General features: G+C 46.6%; 1 protein-coding gene across 4 annotated transcripts in view; it reads right to left on the bottom strand.

Moving 5' to 3' along the window:
- DENND2A (DENN domain containing 2A) overlaps positions 1-22,474 on the bottom strand; it is a 118,984-nt gene that overhangs the window by 25,377 nt on the left and 71,133 nt on the right. For 3 of the 4 annotated variants that reach the window (XR_006384324.1, XM_044246718.1, XM_044246717.1), the window contains 8 exons: positions 21,884-22,084; positions 16,981-17,074; positions 16,404-16,454; positions 15,069-15,256; positions 8,039-8,148; positions 6,912-6,981; positions 5,523-5,600; positions 76-216 (listed from right to left, as the gene is read on the bottom strand). Coding sequence is in view for 3 of the 4 variants with exons in the window: in XM_044246718.1 (XP_044102653.1) it covers positions 76-216; positions 5,523-5,600; positions 6,912-6,981; positions 8,039-8,148; positions 15,069-15,256; positions 16,404-16,454; positions 16,981-17,074; positions 21,884-22,084 (933 nt within the window). In the remaining variant the exon portion in view is untranslated. The remainder of the gene's footprint in view (positions 1-75; positions 217-5,522; positions 5,601-6,911; positions 6,982-8,038; positions 8,149-15,068; positions 15,257-16,403; positions 16,455-16,980; positions 17,075-21,883; positions 22,085-22,474) is intronic. The other variant, XM_044246716.1, reaches the window with a different exon arrangement.

Raw genomic sequence — 22,474 nt, forward strand, 5'->3', positions numbered from 1 at the left:
CACTGGAAGCCAGCCCCTTGGTCAGCTGGAGGAGCTTTGTCTCCTCTAGCAGACAGTAGGAATCTGATGACTTACTTCAGTTCCCGATCCTGGCAAGAAGTTCTTGACAACGATGGTTTTTCCCAGTGCTGGGAAAGGGGCCTCCATGACACTCCTCATGAGGGGCTGTACCAGGGCAGGAGAGATGCCTCGCCGTTTTTCCACCTCATCCAAGATCTGCAAGGGTCACAAAAGCAGCTTAGCTGTCCTGATGTCAGGGCACCAAGGCATCCCTCTGCTCTCATTGAAATGGGCCTGCCACCGTGACTGAAGCATTATGGGGAAGGCCTGCTGTCTGCTTCAGGCCAAACTTAAAGAGTCTTTCAACCCATATGTAATTGCCCCAAATCTCCTCTCTAGGTACCCACTCCTTTGACGTGTATCTTTGCAGTTCTTCCCACTGAAGTGGTAAAGTTTCTTGACCCCCTTGACTTTGGATTTGGCCAGGTAACTTACTGGGCCAATACATGCATTATCAATGGGAGCAATATTGCCCCCAGGGGGATAAAAATTGGTTCTTGGGGGTGGTCCTGAAAAAAACTTAGGTATTGTAATGGCTTGTAGCCCTTTAAAGGCCCACAGTACCTAAAAAGATCTCCAGTATATCTGTGGAGTTACAATTTCTCTGAGGGTACCATTAGAGAAGAGCAAACCCAAACCACAACGAGAAACCACTTCACACCCATGAGGTGGGCTGTAACCAAAAGACTGACAACAGTGAGTGTTGGTGATAAAGTGGAGAAACTGGAACCCTCATGTACTGCTGGGGGAAAGTGAACTAGTGACGCCCCTTGGCTAAGCAGTCTGGCAGTACCTTCAGAGGGTAAAGATAATGCTCCTAGATGACTAAGCAACTACACTTCTGAACCAACAGAAACGAAAACATGTTCACACAAAAACTAGTACATTGGGGCGCCTGGGTGGCGCAGTCAGTTAAGCATGTGACTCTTCGTTTTCGCTCAGGTCAGGATCTTAGTGTTGTGAGATCGAGCCCCATGTTGGAGAGCTCACAACCAGTGTACAGTATGCTTAAGATTCTCCCTCTCTCTCCCTCTGCGCCCCCCATGTGCACGTGTACTCTCTCTCAGATAAATAAATGATTTAAAAAAAAAATGGGATGCCTGAGTGGCTCAGTCTAAAAGCATCTGCCTTCAGCTCAGGTCATGAACCTGGGGTCTTGGGATCGAGTCCTTCACTGGGCTCCCTGCTTAGCAAAGAGTCTGCTTCTCCCTTTGCCTGCTGCTTCCCCTGCTGTGCTCGCGCTCTCTGACAAATTAATAAAATCTTAATTTTATTAAAATTTAATTTTTAATAAATAAAATAAATTTCGATTTATTAAAACCCCAAACCCATGCATTAGTGTTCATAGCAGAATTATTCCTAATAGTCAAAAGGAGGATGTAACCGAAATGTCCATCAATTGATGAATGGATAAACAAAATGTGATATTCCAATGTAGGCCATAATCAGCCATAAAAAGGAATGAGATACTGATTCATGCTACAACATGGATGAACCCTGAAAAGATTAGGCTAAGTCAGAGACACCAGTCACAAAAGGCCACTTATTTTATGATTCCATTTGGATAAAATGTCCAGAATAGGCATATCCATAGAGACAGACAGCAGATTGATGGTTAAGAGGGTTGGGAAGTGACTGCTCATGGGAACAGGCATTGCTTGCTGGGGTAATAAAAATGTCCTATAAATGTGATGATTACACAATTGTGTGGATATGCTAAAAGCCACTGAATCCTAGATTTTATTTATTTATTTTTAAAGTTTTTTTCTTTTTTTTAAGATTTTGTTTGTTTGTCATAGAGAGAGCACAAGCAGGCAGAGTGGCAGGCTGAGGCAGAGAGAGAAGCAGGCTCCCTGCTGGACAAGGAATCTGATGCAGGACTCGATCCCAGGACTCTGAGATCATGACCTGAGCTGAAGGCAGTGGCTTAACTGACTAAGCCACCAAGGCGTCCCTTATTTTTTTTTGAATCCTAGAATTTAAATGGGCAAATTTTGTGGTTTGCAAACTATATCTCAATAAAACTACTATTTTAAAAAATCCAAATGCAGGGCGCCTGGGTGGCTCAGTGGGTTAAGCCTCTGCCTTTGGCTCAGGTCGTGATCTTAGGTCCTGGGATTGAGCCTTACGTTGGGCTCTCTGCTCAGCGGGGAGCCTGCTTCCCCCTCTCTCTCTGCCGGCCTCTCTGCCTACTTGTGATCTCTGTGTGTCAAATAAATAAGTAAAATCTTTTTTTTTAAAGATTTTATTTATTTATTTGACAGAGAGAGATCACAAGTAGGCAGAGAGGCAGACAGAGAGAGAGAGAGGAGGAAGCAGGCTCCCTGCTGAGCAGAGCGCCCGATGCGGGACTCGATCCCAGGACCCTGAGACCATGACCTGAGCCGAAGGCAGCGGCTTAACCCACTGAGCCACCCAGGCGCCCTAAATAAGTAAAATCTTAAAAAAAAAAAAATCTAAATGCAAGACCCTCCATAATTTAGTTGTGTATCAAAGAGTTTAAATTAAAGTACCATATATAATAATACCACATGTAGCCATTGAACACTTGAAATAAGGTTAATCTTAATTGAAGTGTGTTATAAATGTAAAATCCTCAGTAGATTTCAGAATACAAAATTAAGAATGTAAAATATCAATGACTATTTGATTATATGTTGAAATAATAATATTTAGGATATATGGGCTAAATGAAATTTATTATTAAAATTAAAAAGATTTTATGTATAGTAGTTCCTCAAAAAAACCTAGAATTACCGTGATCCAGTAATTCCACATATATGGGTACATAGCTCAGAGATTTGAAAGCAGGGACTCCGATATCTGAATGGCCATGTTCACAGCAGCAAAACTCATGATAACTAAAATGCAGAAACAACACAAATATCCAACTACAGATAAACAGATATAGAAAAATGTGATACCTACAAATAACAGACTGTTATTCAGCCTTAAAAAGGAAGGAAATTCTGACATATGGTCCAATACGGATGAACCTTGAAGACAGATGCTAAGTGATAAGAGCCAGTGACAACAGGATAAATATATGATTCCATTTACATGAGATCCTGCAGTAATGAGATTCATAGAGACAGAACGTAGAATGGTGGTTGCCAGGGCTAGGGAAAGAAGGGAACGGGGAATTCGTGTTCAATGGGTGCAGAGTTTCCATTCAGGGATATCAAACAATTCTGCAGATGGATGACGGTGACTGTTGCATACGGCACGAATGAACCTAATGCTAATCAACTGTACACTTAAAAACGGCTACAGCGGGGACACCTGGCAGGCTCAGTCAGTACAGTATGTGACGCTTGATCTCAGGGTTGTGAGTTCGAGCCCCAAATTGGGTGTAGAGACTGGTTAAAAATAAAATCTTTTAAAAATGGCTAAAATAGTAACTCATGTTTATTTTAGCACAATAAAAAATAATATAACAAAAAATTAGAAAGAGTCTTATGGCGGTGGGGAGGCAATTCAGGGAAAAATGTCTTAAAAGCCTGGTTAGGGGCTAATAAAGAAAGGATGAGGGACACTGAAGCCTGGGCCTTGGGAGGCCTATTTCGTGTATTTCTTTCTTTCTTTTTTTTTTTTTTTTCAATTTATTTCGTGTATTTCTCATTGCCATCCTGGGCCTCTGCCTCAGCCACAAGAACTGCACGCCTGGGCCAGCTCACTGTCTAAGGAGGCTGACAGACATGTGGACGAGCCCCACTCTAGAGTGGCCTCCGACAGCAGAGATCGGGCAGTCTGGATCAGCCAACTCCCAGCCTACCCACAAGGCATGAGTGAGCCCAGTGGAAAAGAGCCAAGCCAAGCCCCAGCCGACCTGCGCGTCTCTAAGAATAAATGACTGGTGCTTTAAGCCACCGTGGTTTGTTTCACGGCATGACTGGTCATATTTAATGAGATGCTTTTCTTCAGAGATTCTAAAGCTGTTCTTCTTGAAGAGGATTCCCCTTCCCTTCCTCCTTCCTTCCTTCCTTTCCTCCCTCTCTCCATCCCTTCGTTCTTTGTTTCTATTTTTCCACATGGGGCTTAAACTCACAACCCTGAGATCAGGAGTCACAGGTTTTAGAGATTAAGTGAGCCAGGCACCCTGATTCCTTTCTCTGTACCAAAGGACACTATGTCATTTTAGTCATCCTTGTCCCTCACCCGGGAATAACTCAAGTTTTAGAGATCGGTTTGCCAAAGCTCTGTTTCTGGCTCTAGCCAGCATATTTGCTATTTGGTCTTTGGCATGGCATCATATGACACTCTCACAATATCCCTGGTCACAGAAATGCCATGAAAACACAGAACTGTGCATCACACGGTGTTAGTAAGTTCACATGCTTGTCATTCCCTGTCCGTGACAAACAATGGAGCTCAGATGAATTCCAAAGTCACCACTGGAGGCTGGGTTAACTCAGCTGTTTCACTTCTACCTTCCGACAGCGTTTGTGCAAAAACAAAGGCTGTGACACAGCCTTATTTCCATGTTTAAATAACCCCCCACGACAGAGACCGGGGTGAGCAGAAATGCGTAACTGTCCTAGAGCCTGTAAGTGACCAATTTCCGTGTAAAAGGCTTATCACCCCAGTGGAGTAGAGGCAGGAACACAGATACATGCATACGATTCTTTATTTCTAACAGACTGGCACAGAAGTGCAAGTTCCACCAAGGCAAGTGATTACACTAGATCAGTACAGGTCAGGCTTCCTCTGAGAGTAAGTAGAGGGTGGGCAGGAGGAAGACACATTTCCGAATGCTTTTAGGAAATGCTGTCTGCCATCCGAGGACAGTAGACATAGGACTTCAATTCTCCGAAACAAAGCTCAGACCGAAAATACAAGGTGAATTTAAAATCACATTATGGATTAGATACTCGTGTCTGGTTAATGTAGGATATGAATGTTGGATTGTACCTGATTTTGAGATTATCATCATACACAATAGTAATTAGCTCCCCTCGACCCACACAGTTAGTGGGATGGACGAGCCAGCTTAGTCCGGCAACTCCTAGGTCTTGATACATTGGCTTCTCTTCTCCAAAAGAGGACGAGAGTAAGATCTGGATCCATTTAGAGCCCTACTACATTAACAAATATCTCCCCAACACCACACACATACACAGATGCTTGTACATCCATCAATCAGAGCGGCCTTTTTGTCATGAAAAAAGAGAATGTGACAAAAGATAATGCTTGGAAGTAAGTAAAGCCCAAGGAATATTCTGGGAAGATCCTCTGCAGTTACTCCGACTCTCCCCACACCCACTTTCTCTGGGCCCTGACCCTCACCGGCTCTCGCTGCGGCACTAATGATAGGAGAACACAGGAGGTGATGGGGGAGGAAGAGGGAAGGAACGTCTACTGGGATACGATTACACAAGTACCAGGAGTCAAGGCATTTCCTGTGTCCTCCCTGGCTCTGCCTTGCCTTCCCTTCTGCCCTCCTTTGAGGCCCAAGTCCTCACCTTTGAAAAGAGGCTGAAGCATCCCAGGCGGCTCACGATGCAGTAAACTTCAGGGAGACGCTTCCCTTTGCCACCAGGCTTTTGGGAGTGAAACAAGAAAATCATGAGTATTACTATCTCAAAGTAGAGAACCCAAACATTTTTAAGTGCCTACCATGTGCCAGATGTTTCCTCACTGCAGCTTCTGAGAATCCATTAGGTAAGAAGTTACCAACCCCATTTTATAAGTAGGGAGCACTTCTGGTCATGGAGTATATACATTTATAGTCTCCTGAAGTGACCAAATCACTTCACTGCACTGTGTGCGCACAGTAGGTGCTCAATATGGCCTATGGAACCAAAAAGGAGGCGTAACTTGTTTACCCCAATCCCTGTGGCTCCTCTTAAGGAGTTATGTTGGAACCAAATGTAGTTTATTATAATGGTAATTCCAAATCTGAAATTATTTCTGAACATCCTTTTTGGAAACTGCATTTTAGGCTAATTTTCAAACCATTTAAATGAAAATCAATCTCAATATGTCAAAGTAATTACATCCCCAAACCTTATTATCCCACTTAACTTTCCAGAAATTATTATCCCTGCTTTTTATTCACTAATTCATTCAATAAGTATTTACTGAATACCTACTACGTGCTGTGCATCATCTTGACTCTAAATTATATCAGTTTATTTCGAAGATTCAAATACACTCAGTGGAAAATGATTTGCTCTTACTAAAGATTTTCAAAAGAATGGGTCTCAAAAAGACAAGCTCTAAAATGGGCTAGCATGGGGGCGCCTGGGTGGCTCAGTGGGTTAAGGCTTCTGCCTTCGGTTCGGGTCATGATCCCAGGGTCCTGGAATCGAGCCCCACATTGGGCTCTCTGCTCAGAGGGGAGCCTGCTTCCTCCTCTCTCTCTGCCTGCCTCTCTGCCTACTTGTGATCTCTGTCAAATAAATAAATGAAAATCTTAAAAAAAAAAAAGGCTAGCATGATCCTTTCATTGGATTACAATCCTGACTCCTACTGGTGACTGTTCTGAAGAACACGTTCTTGAAGGATCTATAGCATGAACAACAGAACTATCCTTCTTTGGTCCTTAGCAACCATTATGAATGTGTGCGCTAGAATCTCTCTGGGTCTGTCTAGCACGTTTTATTAGAAAGAACATTTGGCTTAAGGACAGAAAGTTCTTCTACAGGGAAAATAACGGAGGAAGTATTTTCTTTCGAAAGGAGATGGAGTTCTAGTTCCTTCCTACCAGTAAGATTGTGATGAACCCCCAAATCTTTTTTAACTCTGCTGATGAACCTGTCACGCTTCCTTCTACTTCTCTTGTGGCACACGGCGAAGCCCCAGACCCAGCACTGCCCAGAGCCCTGGCGGACCAACAGTAGTGTACTAACCAGTAGTCGTCGGCAGTAACCGAACCGTCTGCTCCCATCTTCTCCAGTTAAGACAAATGAGAAGGTTTCGCTGAGGTCAGGGAAACAAAAGTGCATTACATAGCAAAACGAAACAAGACACCTGGCAAAGAGCAATCAGGGGACATTCTGGAGGGGGCTGGCAGAAAGGGCTGCTCCCTGTCCTGTCTGTCCATCTCTGTGCAGGAGCTCTGTGTGTCTATAGTTTTGGGATCTGCGCCAGGAAGAGGGAAGCTCTCCCAAAAAGCTCCAAAAAAGCCTGGGGGCAAAGGGAAGCGTCTCCCTGAAGTTTACTGCACCGTCTGCCTGGGATGCTTCAGCCTCTTTTCAAAGCTGAAGACTTGGGCCTCACAGGAGGGTGGAGGGACACCTCCAGTGTCCCTGCACCCTGAGAGGATGTGGTCTCCTAGTGTTCAGCACCCGAGCCGTCCCGTCGCTACGGAGCATCATTGAGCATCGATTGGGACTGCTGCCCTCTGTGAGCTCAAAGGTGTGATGGCATCCGCTGCTCCAGGGACATGACTCAGTGCAAGAACAGCCAAAGAGACGGACAGTTCTGTGTCCCTCTTGGAACTGCCTCTGGGGTGACCCTTCCTGAGAACTGTCTCCTTTGAGCCCCCCGAGGGGCTTGGACTGCCCTGAGAGACTGCCGGGCCTCAAACACAGGATAAGCAGCTCCCTGAGTTTGGTCAGTCACTGGAACACCTGATAAAATGATACGGGTATGCAATAACCTGGTTAAAGCAGGAACACTGTCAGGATCTCACAGCTGGATGGGCCGCTATTAAATGTTTCCAGAGCATGGACAAGGAAGGGAGCTAGGCAATGCTCCTCTAGCTTCTCCTAGACCAAGAATTACTTTGCCCTTCACAGAGGCTTATGAACCAAACATATGCCCCCACTGAGCGAGAGGCCTGGGAATCTGCGTAGCTAGTAAGTCAGTTCTTCTCTTCCGGGATGTTTTAAAACACAGGTGGGGGCCATCTCTCGCCTGGGGCCCATCAGGCTGGGTGGCAGCAAGACTGATCTATGGCGTCTGTCCTCTCCAGCACCCTCCATGGTTCTTGCCTTAGCCTTTGGGGGTGTGGAAAGGAGAAGCCAGCTCGTACCTGGTAAATTGCTGGACGGGAGCCCAATCCTTGGCATCGGGGAAGCAGAACTGAGGGATGGCCTTCAGCTGGTCCTCAGCCTCTCTCATGAACTTGAAAGACCTTTCCAACTGCAGGGAGAAGAGTGAGAGAAGGTTGGGGAATAAAGCCCAGCACGGGAGAGAGAGGCAGACACTTGCAAAACCACACGTTCCGCCTTCCCAAAGGTGAGACCACCACCTTAACCTCAAGAAGGGTCTTGCAGCTCAGTCTGCTGGGGCCTTTGTTTCCCAGGACACTGTCAACTCTAGGCTTCTGGGAGAAGTCAGGAGAAAACAAAATCATGTGTTTTATTTATTTATTTGTCAGAGAGAGAGAGAGAGCAAACGCAGGCCGAGTGGCAGGCAGAGGCAGACAGAGAAGCAGGCTTCCTGCTGAGCAAGGAGCCTGATGCAGGACTCAATCCCAGGACCCTGGGATCATGACCTGAGCCAAAGGCATCTGGCTTAACCAACTGAACCACCCAGGTGTGGGAAGCCTGTTTCTCCCTCTCCCACCGCTCTGCTTGTGTTCCCTCTCTCACTGTGTTTCTCTATCAAATAATTAAATAAAATCATAAAAAAATATTCTTGATGTCTATCTAACATTCTGGAATGTAACTATTTTATTTTGTAATTTTTTGTATATTGTATATTTTGTGGACTATAACTTTTTTATTTTTTATTATTTTTTAAAAGATTTTATTTACTTATTTGACACACAGAGAGAGAGAGAGAGCGTGGGAGAGCACAAGCAGGGGGAGTGGCAGAGAGAGAGGGAGAAGCAGGCTCCCTGCTTAGCAGGGATGTGCGACTGGATGCCAGGATTCTGGGATCATGACTTGAGCCAAAGGTGGAACCTTAACCAACTGAGCCACCCAGGTGCCCCTCGGCTATAAAAATAATATTAATCATTATTATGTATTTGGCAGAGAATGACACAGCGAGAGAGGGAACACAAGCAGGATGAGTGGGAGAGGGAGAAGCAGGCCTCCCACTGAGCAGGGAGCCCCATGCAGGGCTCAATCCTAGGACCCTGGGATCCCAACCTGAGCTGAAGGCAGATGGTTAATGACTGAGCCACTGAGATGCCCCTGGACTATGACTATTTTAATCAATAAGGAAAAAGTGTCAAAACAATCCCCTTCAGGGCGCCTGGGTGGCTCAGTGGGTTAAGCCCCTGCCTTCGGCTCAGGTCATGGTCTCAGGGTCCTAGGATCGAGCCCCGCATCGGCTCTCTGCTCAGTGGGGAGCCTACTTCCTCCTCTCTCTCTCTTTGCCTGCCTCTCTGCCTACTTGTGATCTCTCTCTGTCAAATAAATAAATAAAATCTTAAAAAAAAAAAAAAAAAACCAACAACAATCCCCTTCAAACGGAGATTTACGAAGTCTGCAAGGCAGAGCCTTGAATCTGGTCTTCCAACCTCTGGGCCCCTGAAAGCTGCCCTTCCTCGATCCAGGCAAAGACATTTTATAACACTTCTTCGTGAATACATCCAGTTAAATTACATTATACAGTAAACTACAAATCATTTCAATGTCCTTGACTGTCAGAACCAAAAGGAAGCTAGTCATCATCCACTGTCACATTCTTATTTCAGAGATAAGGAAATAGCCCTGACATGCTAAATGATTTGTCCATGGTCACACAGCTGGTGTGGAATCTAGCTAGAGATGGCTTTTTTTTTTTTTTTTTTACTTTTATTAATTTTTTTTAAGAGAGACAGAGTAGTAGGGAGGGGCAGAGGGAGAGGGACAAGCACACCCTTTGTTAACTGTGGAGCCCGAAGCAGGGCTTGATCCCATGACCCTGAGATCATGACCTGAACTGTAATCAAGGGTCGGATGCTCAACTGACTGAGCCACCCAGGTGCCCCCTAGGGGCACTCAATCCTGAAGTGCCAGGATTGAGCCCTGCATGGGGCCCTTTGCTCAGCAGGGAGCCTGCTTCTCCCTCTCCTTCTGCCCCCTCCCTGCTCATGCTCCTGCACTCTCTCTCTCAAATAAATAAATAAAATCTTAAAAAAAAAGCAAACCCAGGGAGGAATAAAATGAAACAAGATGGGATCAGGAGGAAGACAAACCATGAGACTCAATCTCACAAAACAAACTGAGGGTTGCTGGGGGATTCGGGGGGGATAGGGCTAGGGTAGCTGGGTTATGGTCATTGGGGAGGGTATGTGCTATGGTGAGTGCTTTGCACTGTGTAAGACTGATGATTCACAGACCTGTAACCCTGAAGCAAATAATACATTATATATTAATAAAACAAACAAACAGGGGTGCCTGGGTGGCTCAGTGGGTTAAGCCTCTGCCTTTGGCTCAGGTCATGGTCTCAGGGTCCTGGGATCAAGCCCCACATTGGACTCTCTGCTCAGCGGGGAGCCTGCTTCCCCCCTCTTGCTGCCTGCCTCTCTACTTGTGACCTCTGTCAAATAGATAAATAAAATATTTTAATAAAAAAATAAACAAACAAAAAACAGAATCAACTTAGAAAGTATGATAAGAGACTATACCTAAAGCCATGTGCTTACTTATCTGTGAATGAACGGAAGTCTGTGTTTTGCACCCCATTCTGTGGACCCGCTGAAACAACGTGTGCATCTGACAACACTGTACACTGTAGACTTGGACATGTCAGGAGAGTGGATTTTATGTGATGTATTTTTGTGCCACATTAAAAATGAAGCACTTTAGTTTCAAGTTTAGGAAATAAAAAGGAATAATTAGTAATGTTTCTTATTTTTTTAATTTTTATTTATTTCATTTTTTATTTTTTAAAGACCTTATTTATTTATTTGACAGAGATCACAAGTAGGTAGAGAGGCAGGCAGAGAGAGTGGGGGAAGCAGGTTCCCTGCCGAGCAGAGAGCCCAATGAGGGGCTCGATCCCAGGACCCTGGGATCATGACCCAAGCTGAAGGCAGAGGGTTTAATCCATTGAACCACCCATGTGCCCCAGTAATTAGTGTTTTTAAAAATAAATGTGTACTTCTAATGTGTTGGGAAGAATTGCTGGCTCTGTTGTTTGTTCTTTTTTTTTTTTTTTTTTAAAGATTTTATTTATTTATTTGACAGAAAAAGAGATCACAAGTAAGCTGAGAGGCAGGCGGGGGTTGGGGGAGCAGGCTCCCTGCTGAGCAGAGAGCCCAATGCGGGGCTCAATCCCAGGACCCCGAGACCATGACCTGAGCCAAAGGCAGAGGCTTGATGCACTGAGCCACCCAGGCGCCCCTGTTGTTTGTTCTTGACAGGTTTATACTTGTTAACTTTTCTTTACAAAGAGTTAAAAATAAATTATGCTCAAGTTATCTTCAGTAATTTGATGTACCAATATTTGAAGTAAGTGGAGCGTGAATTTCTCAGGTTAGAAAACTGTAATTACTGTCTAACCTAAATTTTTTCTGTAATATTTTCCATCAATTTCTTATTTTGTCTCTCAGGGCTTGCCATTGACCTTCACCTCAAAGCAGCTTTGCACATAGCTTCTGAAGTCTGCAGACCAGCAGCACTGCTGAATGCCTCCCAGGGGATCTACAAGCCTTCTCCAGGACACCAAATGTCAGAGAGGGGAGGTCTCTAAAGAGAGTGCCCAAAGGAATAAAGCACTGGGCTGATTTTTTTTCAATTTTAAAACCTACTCTACTATGCTTCCCCTTAGGCTACAGCAAATATAATTAAAGCTGCTGCTAATATTGATGGTTGAGACAACTATCAATGAATGAAACACAGCCACCATTTACAGACTTAAGCCAATCAGTAACTGTCCTTTGGTTTTCCCTCCTTCAGAATCAGTAGTCACTATCTCTTTTCTATATAATGAGTTCTCTCTTCCATCCATGACCCAGAAGATTCCAACTGGTCCTGGAGCAGTTTTTGAGTTGATAATTCACTAGCTCAGACTGTTGCCAAAACAATAATTTTGACTGCCCTTGGACAGTCTCCCAGGGGAGCAAATACCGGTGTAGTTGTTGGAAGGGGTCATTTATCACCACAGAGGGAAGAGCCATAAAAAAGACAAAGGGAAAGAACAGGGACATTTCTCCACAATGGAAACCACTAGAGAACTGCAGAGAATGCCCTGTAGGGAAGCAAGTTACAGCACTTTTCTTTACATGGCCCACCTCTCTGATCACATGCACGACACACAAAAATACGTATGTACACACATGTGCCTATGTGTGTATATACATACAACTCCTATGTGCTGTCATCAACATAGGAGTTATCGACCCATATGGGTACATATGTGCTCTCAAATGCACACACACTCATTTACAGGAAGTGAGACAGAGCTGTCTGTCACAAATACAAGCAATAAAAAGAGCCAGAAAATTTTCCAGTTTCCATGAACTGTCATAAAGGTAATTACACGGTGTCCAGCATTTAGTGGAACAAGGCAGGCATGATCTCTAGTGTGCAAATATGAAGAGTAAGTCTTGGTCAAGGTGACCACAGAAGTGGGGGATAAAACTCATGAAAGGAGGAGAAAGAGGGAGGAAAGTTTCTTCTGATAGAGAAAAGGCAAGAAGATATAATATAGCCTAATCCGCAAAAAATGCATGTATAGAATGGTCACAAAACATTCAAAATATGTATCCAAAAAACACTGGCAACAAGATACATTTCCAATGGAAAGAGATTGGTTAAACAGCTTAGGGCATACCCATATAACAGAGCTTTATATAATTTTAAAAATAATGCTTTAGAATTTATATTAAATAAGTTTTGGGGCACCTGGGTGGCTCAGTGGAAAGCCTCTGCCTTCAGTTCAGGTCATGATCTCAGGGTCCTAGGATCAAGCCCCGCCATCAGGCTCTCTGCTCAGCAGGGAACCTGCTTCCCCCTCTCTCTCCGCCTGCCTCTCTGCCTACTTGTGATCTCTGTCAAATAAATAAATAAAATCCTTAAAAAAATTGTTAAAAAAATAATAATAAGTTTCTAGGGGCACCTGGGTGGCTCATTGGATTGGGCTTCTGCCTTCAAATTAGATCATGATCTCAGGGTCCTGGGATTGAGCCCTGCATTGGGCTCTTTGCTCAGCAGGGAGCCTACTTCCCTCTCTCTGCCTGCCTCTCTGCCTACTTGTGATCTCTGTCCGTCAAATAAATAAATACATAAAAAATGTGTTTCTAAATAATGATACATTTAAAAAACGTGATATAAGAATTATACGATATATAACACCAGTTTTGTCAGAAAACTATACTATGAGAAAAGTCTGGGAGAAAACATAATAAAATGCTAAGTTTGATGAGGAGTGGGATTATAGATGACTTTTTCTTGATACATTTCCAGATTGGTCCCCTTTCCAACAATGACTATACAAGTTTCTGCTCAAAAGAAGTTTTTTTTTTTAAAAGATTTTATTTATTTACTTGACAGACAGAGATCACAAGTAGGGAGAGAGGCAGAGAGAAAGGGGGAAGCAGGCTCCCTGCTGAGCGGAGAGCCCGATGAGGGTCTCGATCCCAGGACCCTGAGATCATGATCTTAGCCGAAGGTAGAGGCTTTAACTCACTGAACCACCCAGGTGCCCCTCAAAAGAAGTTTTAATGTGGATGTGTAAGAGCCTGGGGATTCCAGGTTGGAAACTACAAGCATTTAATAATTATGGAGATTTATTCATTAATTCGTGAATTAATGCCTTTGTTCCTGAAACACTGATTAAATATTGCCATATGTATAACATTGTGCTAGGCCCTGAGGGAAGTAAACAGGATAAAAAAACAGTCTTTCATGCCTTGGTGCTTGCTTCGTGTGGGCTTCAACTAAATGTGGGCATATCTGTGGGGCGCCTGGGTGGCTCAGTCAGTTATGAGCCACCAACTCTTGATTTCAGCTCAGGTCATGATCTCAGGGTTGTGAGATCGAGCCCTGCGTCGAGCTCTGCTTTTAGCAGAGTCTGCTTGAGATTCTCTCTCTCCCTCTCCCTCTGCACCCCCTTTTCTTTCTCTCCCCCAAAAATAAATAACATATTTTTGAAATAAATAAATGTGGGCATACCTATAGTATTAAGGTTTTCAGGGGATCACCCCTGGAGGTCAGCTAAAGGCAGGGAATACAGCCAGTTAGGAGGGCTGATGCCTGTGGCTTACTTCAATTACACACCTTCCGTCCCAAATTCCAAGGACAGGACTTGATTGCTGCACTGGACCACATGGGCAGGAGAGGATGCTGGCCCAGAAAAGGAGGAGACCTAGGCCTCTGTAGATGTTGGGATTATGCATGGCTGGGCAGCAAAGGGAGGCCCTTGAGGGGACCAGGTCATGTCCTCCCTCCCCTCTTCTTGCCTCTGAGCACCTTCACTGTAGGAACTGTGCCTGCAGTGTCACATTCTACCTCATGAGTCTTGGCATGCTTATCTTTTGCCCTCCTGTCAGAGTGTGAGCCTCTTGAGGACAGCAAACACATTTTGCTTGTTTCTGTAGTGATGTGGCCAAGCAGAAAACAGCTTGAATGTAATAAGATCTCAGTAAATTCTGGTTAGGCTGAAGAGAGCCTCTTTAATCCTGAGGCCAAAGCCTAAAAATAATTTCTACATTATTGGTCATGCCATTTTAGGCTTTGCTGAGGGCCACTCCACAAACCGTGTTAGAACAGAACAGGACTCTCGTGCACACACCCGGAGGGTACATGGTACGCGTACAGATGTTCAGCATGGACACAAACACAGCCCTCCCTGGGAAGAGCTGTGTGGCTGGTGGGAAAGAGACTGCTAGGACAGCTTGGGAAGAGATATGGCTGGACAAGGAGACAGGGAGGATGACGAGGATGGCACGGCCAGCAGAGTCACCACAGGAAGTGAGTAAGTGTTTTTGTCTGTACTTTGAGTCTTTGAATTCCTCATCTCCTGGGACCTCCCAAATTCTCAAGCAGCAGCCTTTTTTGTTTGCTATACCCTACTGAGGACTCATGGTCCAAGACTGTAGACACTGAGCGCTCCTCAGACTCCCGCACCTCCCGGAAACCGTGAGTCCCAACAAGATGGCATGAGGGTGGGCCGCCCTGTACCTTGAGCGGGAACTGCTGGGTGAGCTCTGGCACATACGCAGCCCCGGCCTGCTTCTTGTGCAGGGACACGACCACAAAGTACTCGAACAGCTGCCTCTGCTGGTACTCCGTGAGCTCCCGGTCCAGGGAGGGGTATCTGGGAGCGTGCTTCAGGCGGGACTTCACATTGACCAGGCGCTGGCTGTGAGCTGGGGAGAGGACAGTGAGCGCCTGGTGCGACTCTTTCCAACGTGGAACTGCACAGATCCGTGACAGCTTGTGTGGTTCCCAGCCCAGAGTACCCCTTCCCATTCCCCAAAAGTGTTCCCACATTTAACAAATGTGTAGGAAACTCTTTGTTTGGGGTCCTTGCCAGACTTCGGGCAGGAGCAACACCATTAGCCGCCAGGCTAATGGGGCTGCAGAAGCCTGGAACGTGGGGCTCTGCTCTGCCATGGGTTAGCTGGGTGGACTTGGGGCAGCGGCTTGAGTCATCCTTGTGGCCCTCTGTCAGATGGGGTGGGGACACTGACGTCTCCCCTCACACATTCCCTTCATCTTTCAGTTTGTGAGATGTGACAAAATCCAGACCACAGAGCTCTGAGAGTGGGGGCATTTTGTCATCATCTGCATGACAGATCCGGCAGAGCCATGACTAACTCGGGAGCTCCCGCCACCTTCCCTCCTGCCGTTGTTCTCTGTGATGGAAAAGGGCTTGCTTCGTCCTAGAGGTGGGCCAGAGAGCAGCTGGGGGGAGACATGAGTGAAGCAGGGCAGCTGACCGGATGGGTGCCCTCACCTCACGCCGCAGGCCTGGACTATGGCTCTCTTGGGCTACCCCCTGTGGTCTGAGAAATTGTGGAAAACTCACTAAAGCCTAGACCAAGGTCACCAAATTTACTTCTACAGACACCAATTACTTCAGTGACTTCACTTGACAGATGAGGAACTAGAGGCCCTGAGATCGTAAGTGATCTCCTCCTGTTTTTTTCAGCAGTTTTCACAGGAGTAGGACAAGAGCCCAGGTATCTAGAACCCCAGGCCAGCAGCGCTGTACTTTCCAGGTGTGGAAAACTCCTATAACGGAAAGGCACGGGGAAGGGCTACTGTGTTAGCAGCCCCCCTGCGTCTCTGGACCCACAGGCTCAGGGACCAAACAGGCTCATGCTGGTCATGCTCAGGACTGACCTACCCCCACACACCCTGTGGGTCCCCCTGTCCCCTTAGACAGTTACACCTTGCCCTACGAGCTCCTGCAAGGATGCTCTGTGCCTTCCCTCACATTAAGCAGGAAGGGCCATCTCGGTAGCTCCCCAGTCCCCCGCCTGTGCCCTTCACCGCAGCTGGTCTTCTCACCTTTCAGCTTCTCTTCCGTGTCACTGTCAGACTCACTGTTCTCATCTGTCACTAGACAGAGAAACAAACAAACAAAAAATGGCAACAGGAAGAAAGTCTTTCTAATATTTTCTGTATGAAATATTTTTGTATGAAATATTTTTTGTATGAAATGACCCATATCCAAGATTTCTACTTCAGAGGGGCTACTTTCTTTCTGTCGATTTAGATGTAATAGATAAAGGATGTCTTCGTCCAACTAAATGCAATTTCCAAATTAATGTGGCTCTAGTTCAGACTGTACTTATATCCAGTAATAGAGCAGATACTGGTTCCTTTTATGTACCCGAAGCAAAGGCGGCGGCCCCCAGGGTGAGCTCAGAGCTCCCAGCGCTGGGCTGGCTTGACAGACAGACAGTGAAACAGGACCAGAGGATGCACCACCAGGCTGAGCTCCTTCCCAGCTCTTCACTGCTGCAGGGCAACAGGAGGTATTTACAAAGCACCGACTTGGTCTCCTGTTTGGTGAGCCAGACCAAAACAACAGGGAGCCTCTTTTCACATTGTGGGGGGAGCTGGTGATGGCGGGGGGTTCTACCTTTTCCTGAGTTGCTCTCCGTTGACTGGGACAGCCTCTTCACGCGTTTCTTTCCTCTCCGGGCCTCATAAATGGCATTGATTCGCAACACCAGCTGCCAGACACCGGGAGAAGAAAAGCCAGTGTTAGCAGCTTCCTCTCCATGTGCAGCTGGGGTTTCTTTGCTGCTCATTCTTTTCTGGGACCATGGACGGCGGGGGTAAAGAAGGAGGGAGAGGCCATTTCCCACTGGTCCACTGGCATCTTTCAACTATTCTTTTCTTCCAGACAGGAACGTGACTTTTGAGAACACTAAAGGAGGCTGCCAGCCTCACTGATGTATGGACGGGTGATGTCTAAATACACTAACACATACAGCTGAGACACAGGGAGATGATTTCATCAGCTAATCGTGGGATGGCCGCTCCCCCTTCCATGCCGTGATGTCTCTGTGGTTTGGGAGCAGCCTTTGCTCCCCCCAGGGAAAAACAAACAAACAAACAAACAAAAAACCCCCAGACAGCAAAAATTAAAACCTCCCAGGCAGGGCCCCTTCTGTCGGAACAGTGCCAAAGACCATCTGAGCAGCACTGGGCAGCAAGGGGGCAGGGATTATGGGGGATTTTGAGTTCTAGCTTGGGGCTGCATGGTCGTGCCCTGCACCCAGCAGACCCAGCACACCCCCGCTGGCAGGGGAGCGCTCATCCACACTCAGGGAGGCCTTTTATGATCTCCCGAGCTGCTCAGCAGACCCCACCACTCAGCAGCACATTTTCCAGGCTGACTCTAGCAGACCCATCTGGTGACGGAAGCCCTGCAGCACTTCCCACCAGGCTTCACAGCACCACCTGCACATTTCAAGAGTGGAAGCTTCCTGGGCTCCACCTGGTTGCGAGAAAGGGAAGTCTACCCATGCACAGTTGAGACAAACCAACTCGGGATTTTAATTAAATTAATTAATTAAAGTTTATTTTCTTTAGTAATCTCTACACCCAACGTGAGGCTTCGAAGGCCCGAAGCCATGACTCCAAGATCAAGAGCCATACACTCCTCCGAGTGAGCCAGCCAGGTGCCCCCCAACAGGTGATTTTAAAGGGGAGCTGGGTTTGAGAGCTGCCTTGAAAAGTTTATATTCTTTTTGGCCATGGAAGAACTGGAGAGAGGAGGGGCTGTAGTAAACTGGGCGACGGGCACGCAGGTGGGTGCGGTGGGTGAGCTGCTGCCAATCCCTGTCTCCACCCTCTGCTTCTCTGTCCCACTGCCCGAAGTAGCTCACCAGCTCCTCACCACAGGCCAGAGTGCTGGACCACCAGTGGAGGAAGGTGGCTCACCGTCCGGGTCTCCTTGTGGTGGGCCTGGGCCCTGGCCCTCCAGTTCTGCAGACTAAGACACTGCCCTGCCTTATCCTTGGTCAGCCACATACTCTGGGTCCTGACAGGTGGCCCAGCCCTGGCCCTGCCAGTTCTCGTTGTGAACTCCTCATCCCCAACCCAGTGCTGGCTTTGCCTTGAATCTGAATGACGTGCCTTCACCACCAAATCCCTGCCATGTGGCCATTATTTACGTTTGATCTTAGGAACCGGCCAGTTCCTTGGAGTTCATACCAATGAGCCGGCCCTCTTTCCCTTTTACACACGTCCTAACCACTGGAATATTGACGCTAACCCCATTCCCCATGGAAGAAGACAATGCATACGTGAGATGTTAGCATTATTCACAACAGCCAGGAAATGAAAACATCCCAGTGTCAATCAAGGGATGAATGGGTAAACGCAATGTGGCACGTACACACAGTGGAATATCATTTAGCCTTCAAGAGGAAGGGCATTTGGACACACGCTCCAACATAAATGAAACCCGAGGATGTTCTGCTAAGAACACTAAGTCAGTCATAAAAGGACAAATACTATATGATTCCATTTATAGGAGGTACCTGGAACAGGCACATTCACAGAGACAGAAAGTGGGATGGTGGTTGCCAGAGGCGGGGGGAGGGCAGAACACAGAGTTTCTGTCCAGGGAGATGAGCAGTTCTGGAGATGGATGCTGGTGACGGGCTGGATAACAGTGTAGATGCACTAATGCTACTGAACTGTATGCTTAAAAATGATTGAAATGGCAGTTTTTATGTTAAATATATTTATTTACCACAATTTAAAAATATATAAATAAACAAATGAGTTACTTGGTCAAATTGTGGTTCTTCTGGGAGGAGAATTTTTAAAACCATTCGGCTTCCTCTCACCCCATATCCAATGAACCAGAAAGAAGACCGCTAAGATAGAGGTAACACCCTTCCACTTCTAAAATGCAGTAAACACCAGAACGTTAGTTCCGCACAGGTGGGCATCTTGGTCACTTCTGTTTGCTGCTCGATGACAGTCCCTGTATGAGCTGGAACAGTGCCCAGCACGTGGTAGGTACTCAACAAGTATCTGTTGATTGTGAATTTGTTGGATGAATACTAAGCATCCCCTACGTACAAGGGGTTTTGCTAGAAGCTGGGGGGTGTGGTAAAAAGATGTATGGGACATGGCCTCCATTCTCAGGGAGTCTACAAGCTTACAGGAAGGACCAAGATGCATTCGTAGCTATCATACAAGACAGTTTCTGATTGCCATGTGGGTAGTATAAATGACGTGACAGAGAATGTTCCTCTCACTTTAAATCAGGTCACGGAATAAGTGGAAGCCATATATACACCACTCAATAAATCTTTGTTCCTTTTTTTTTTTTTTTTAAAGATTTTATTCACTTATCAGAGAGAGAGAGAGAGAGCACAAGCAGGCAGAGCCAGAGAGAGAAGCAGGCTCCCCGCCCAGCAAGGAGCCCGATGCGGGACTCATCCCAAGACGCTGGGATCAAGACCTGAACTGAAGACGCAGCCCAACCAAATGAGCTACCCAGGCGTCCCTCTTTGTTCCTTTTTATTTAAAAAATTTTCCCCCGAGAGCAAAGCTTTGAACATGCTCTCACATAATTGTACTTTAACAGGAGTTAAGTTTTGTTGTTTATGTACTAGGGGGCGCCTGGATGGCTCAGTAGGTTAAGTGCCAATTCTTTTTTTTTCTTTTTTCTTTTTAAAGATTTTATTAATTTTGACAGAGAGAGAGAGAGAAAAAGAGAGAGACTGTGCACAAGCAGAGGGAGTGGCAGAGTGAGAGGGAGAAGCAGGCTCCCCACTGAGCAAGGAGTCCTATGTGGGACTTGATTCCGAGACCCTGGGATCACGACCTGAGCTACAGGCAGATGCTTAACCAACTGCGCCACCCAGGTGTCCCTACATGTCGATTCTTGATTTTGGCTCAGGTCATGACCTCGGGGTCGGGGGGATCCAGCCCCACATTGGGCTTCACGCTCAGCAGGGCATCTGGTTTAGATTCACCCTCTCTGTGCCCCACCCCCACGTGCTTGCTCTCTCTCACTCTCTCAAATAAATAAATAGAATCTTAAAAGAAAAAAAGAATCACGTACTCAAACTCAGAGTTGCGTTAAAGCTCTTTTAACCCACCAGCTAATTCATTTGATTATCCCTGTTTAATTTGCTAAAATGATGGTGAGCCTGGCAGTCTGGGTGTGCATAGCCACTTTTAATTATTCTACAACTGTAGGATTTTGACCTTATAGATACCTACAATGATGCCAGAACAAGCAGAAGGGGAGTTAAGGGAGTGGCTAGAGACACCACACCCTGGGGGCCCCGCAGCAGCTACCACGATGGCAGAGAACAGTGACCTCGGAGGGCCGCCGCGGGGAGGCATGAGAGTGAATCCGTGCTGAAAGAGACTGGGGTCCCTGGGTTAGTGGAGCTCATTCAGCAAACATCAAATAATCAATATGCGACCTGCTCCACATCCTGGGCCCTGGGTAGGACAAGGTCAATGGGAGAACATGAAGCAGGAGGCACCCACCCTGGTCCCTTTGTCTGCCCTTCCTCAGCAAAACAAAGGAAAATGGCTTCTCTCCTGTTCCAACTACAAGTCCCCTCTGACCAGGCTGCAGGTTCCAGGTGTTTTCTCAACCACAGGACCCTCGTGGCCCTTACTCTTCAGAGGGTACCCCGATGGGCAAGGTGACTTAACTTCATTTGAATGAGAAAGTTGGGGACGGGTGTGGTAGGGGTAAAATTATGGCTCAAAATACTGACTAACCAAACTGTTAGGAGGAACCAGCTTGCAAATGTCCCATGATTTTCAGGTCAATGCATCACTTTGAGAAATCTGATGAAACCTACAATCTTCCCCTCTTGCCTCCCTCCATCCTCCAAAACCCTCAATACAAAGTCTTATGCAGTTTTCTGGGTTTCATGATCCCTAAATCCCATCCATCCATCCACGTACCCTGAAATGAAGATCCCTGTTCTAAAAGTTCCTGTACGAAGTTGGTACCAAAGTTACCACTGCACAGGGACCAGCACAGCAGGGCTGGAATAGTGCAAAAGGGAACTGAGTCACTAGCAGACGCATTAGCAACCACATCCCCCTGGGCACGTTTTACCTTTCAGGTTGAAAAGAGCGAGGAAAGATGTACTTTTGACAAGTGTTGCCTCAGAACACAGGCTCCACATGGCACGGCCTCTGCATCCAGTGTTGGGCAAAGTGTGAGTGTGATGACTGGAGCTCTACTTTTTGAGGCCATGAAGGAGGAGGAAATGGCCTTTTGAGGCCAGGTATTGGAAACATGGTCTGGGATCACGAGGATAATGAGCAGTTAGGCTGGGACAAGACGGCTACAGGACCATAGTTACTATGATGACAAAGGCCCAGAGAGCCCGGCCCTGCGGGCTTCACAGTGTCTACCCGGTCTGTGATGAAGCAGGTAGAAGAGGGCCAGTGTTCTGTTCTCTGCCCACACTCCTCTGCAACCTTCCTTTGCAGGGAAGGGAGAGTGCGTATCTGCATATGAAGCTTGTTGCAAGCCTTACCTTGGGTATCTTTTTCTTCTTCCTGCCATTCTGCAGGTCTCCAAGGTTAAAGAAAGTGTCATCAGGGCTGCTGGGAGTGGAGGGGGGGCTGATTTTGGAAGGGGACCCGTATCCATCCCGACTCAGCTTCCTGGTGTCCAGCAGCTTGCAGTTCCTCCTCTCTGAATTTTGCCGGAAAAAAGCCGGTTTGGCCAATGACTGCTAGAAAGGGAAAGGAGAAAAGAAAAGAAGAGTGAAGACAAAAGGCCAAGTGGGAGACAGCTGAGGGTGCCGGTGATACGGACTATGAGGTGGAGAGGGGACAGCTGGTCCTTCTTCCCAGGGTTACGCTGAGTTTGTCTCTGAGTAAGGATGCAGATCCAATCCAGTCTCTCTCGCTCTCTTTTTAAGACTTTATTATTTATTTATTTATCTAAGAGAGAGAGAGCGCGCATGATTGAATGAGTATGAACGGAGGGGCAGAGGGAGAGAGAGAAGCAGACCCCCCCCCCCCGAGCAGGGAGCGTGATATGGGGTTTGATCCCAGGACCCTGGGATCATAAGCTGAACCAAAAGCAGATGCTTAACCAGCTGAGCCACCCAGGCACTCCC

This window comes from Neovison vison, chromosome 4, assembly GCF_020171115.1.
Source record: "Neovison vison isolate M4711 chromosome 4, ASM_NN_V1, whole genome shotgun sequence".
NCBI lineage: Eukaryota > Metazoa > Chordata > Mammalia > Carnivora > Mustelidae > Neogale > Neogale vison.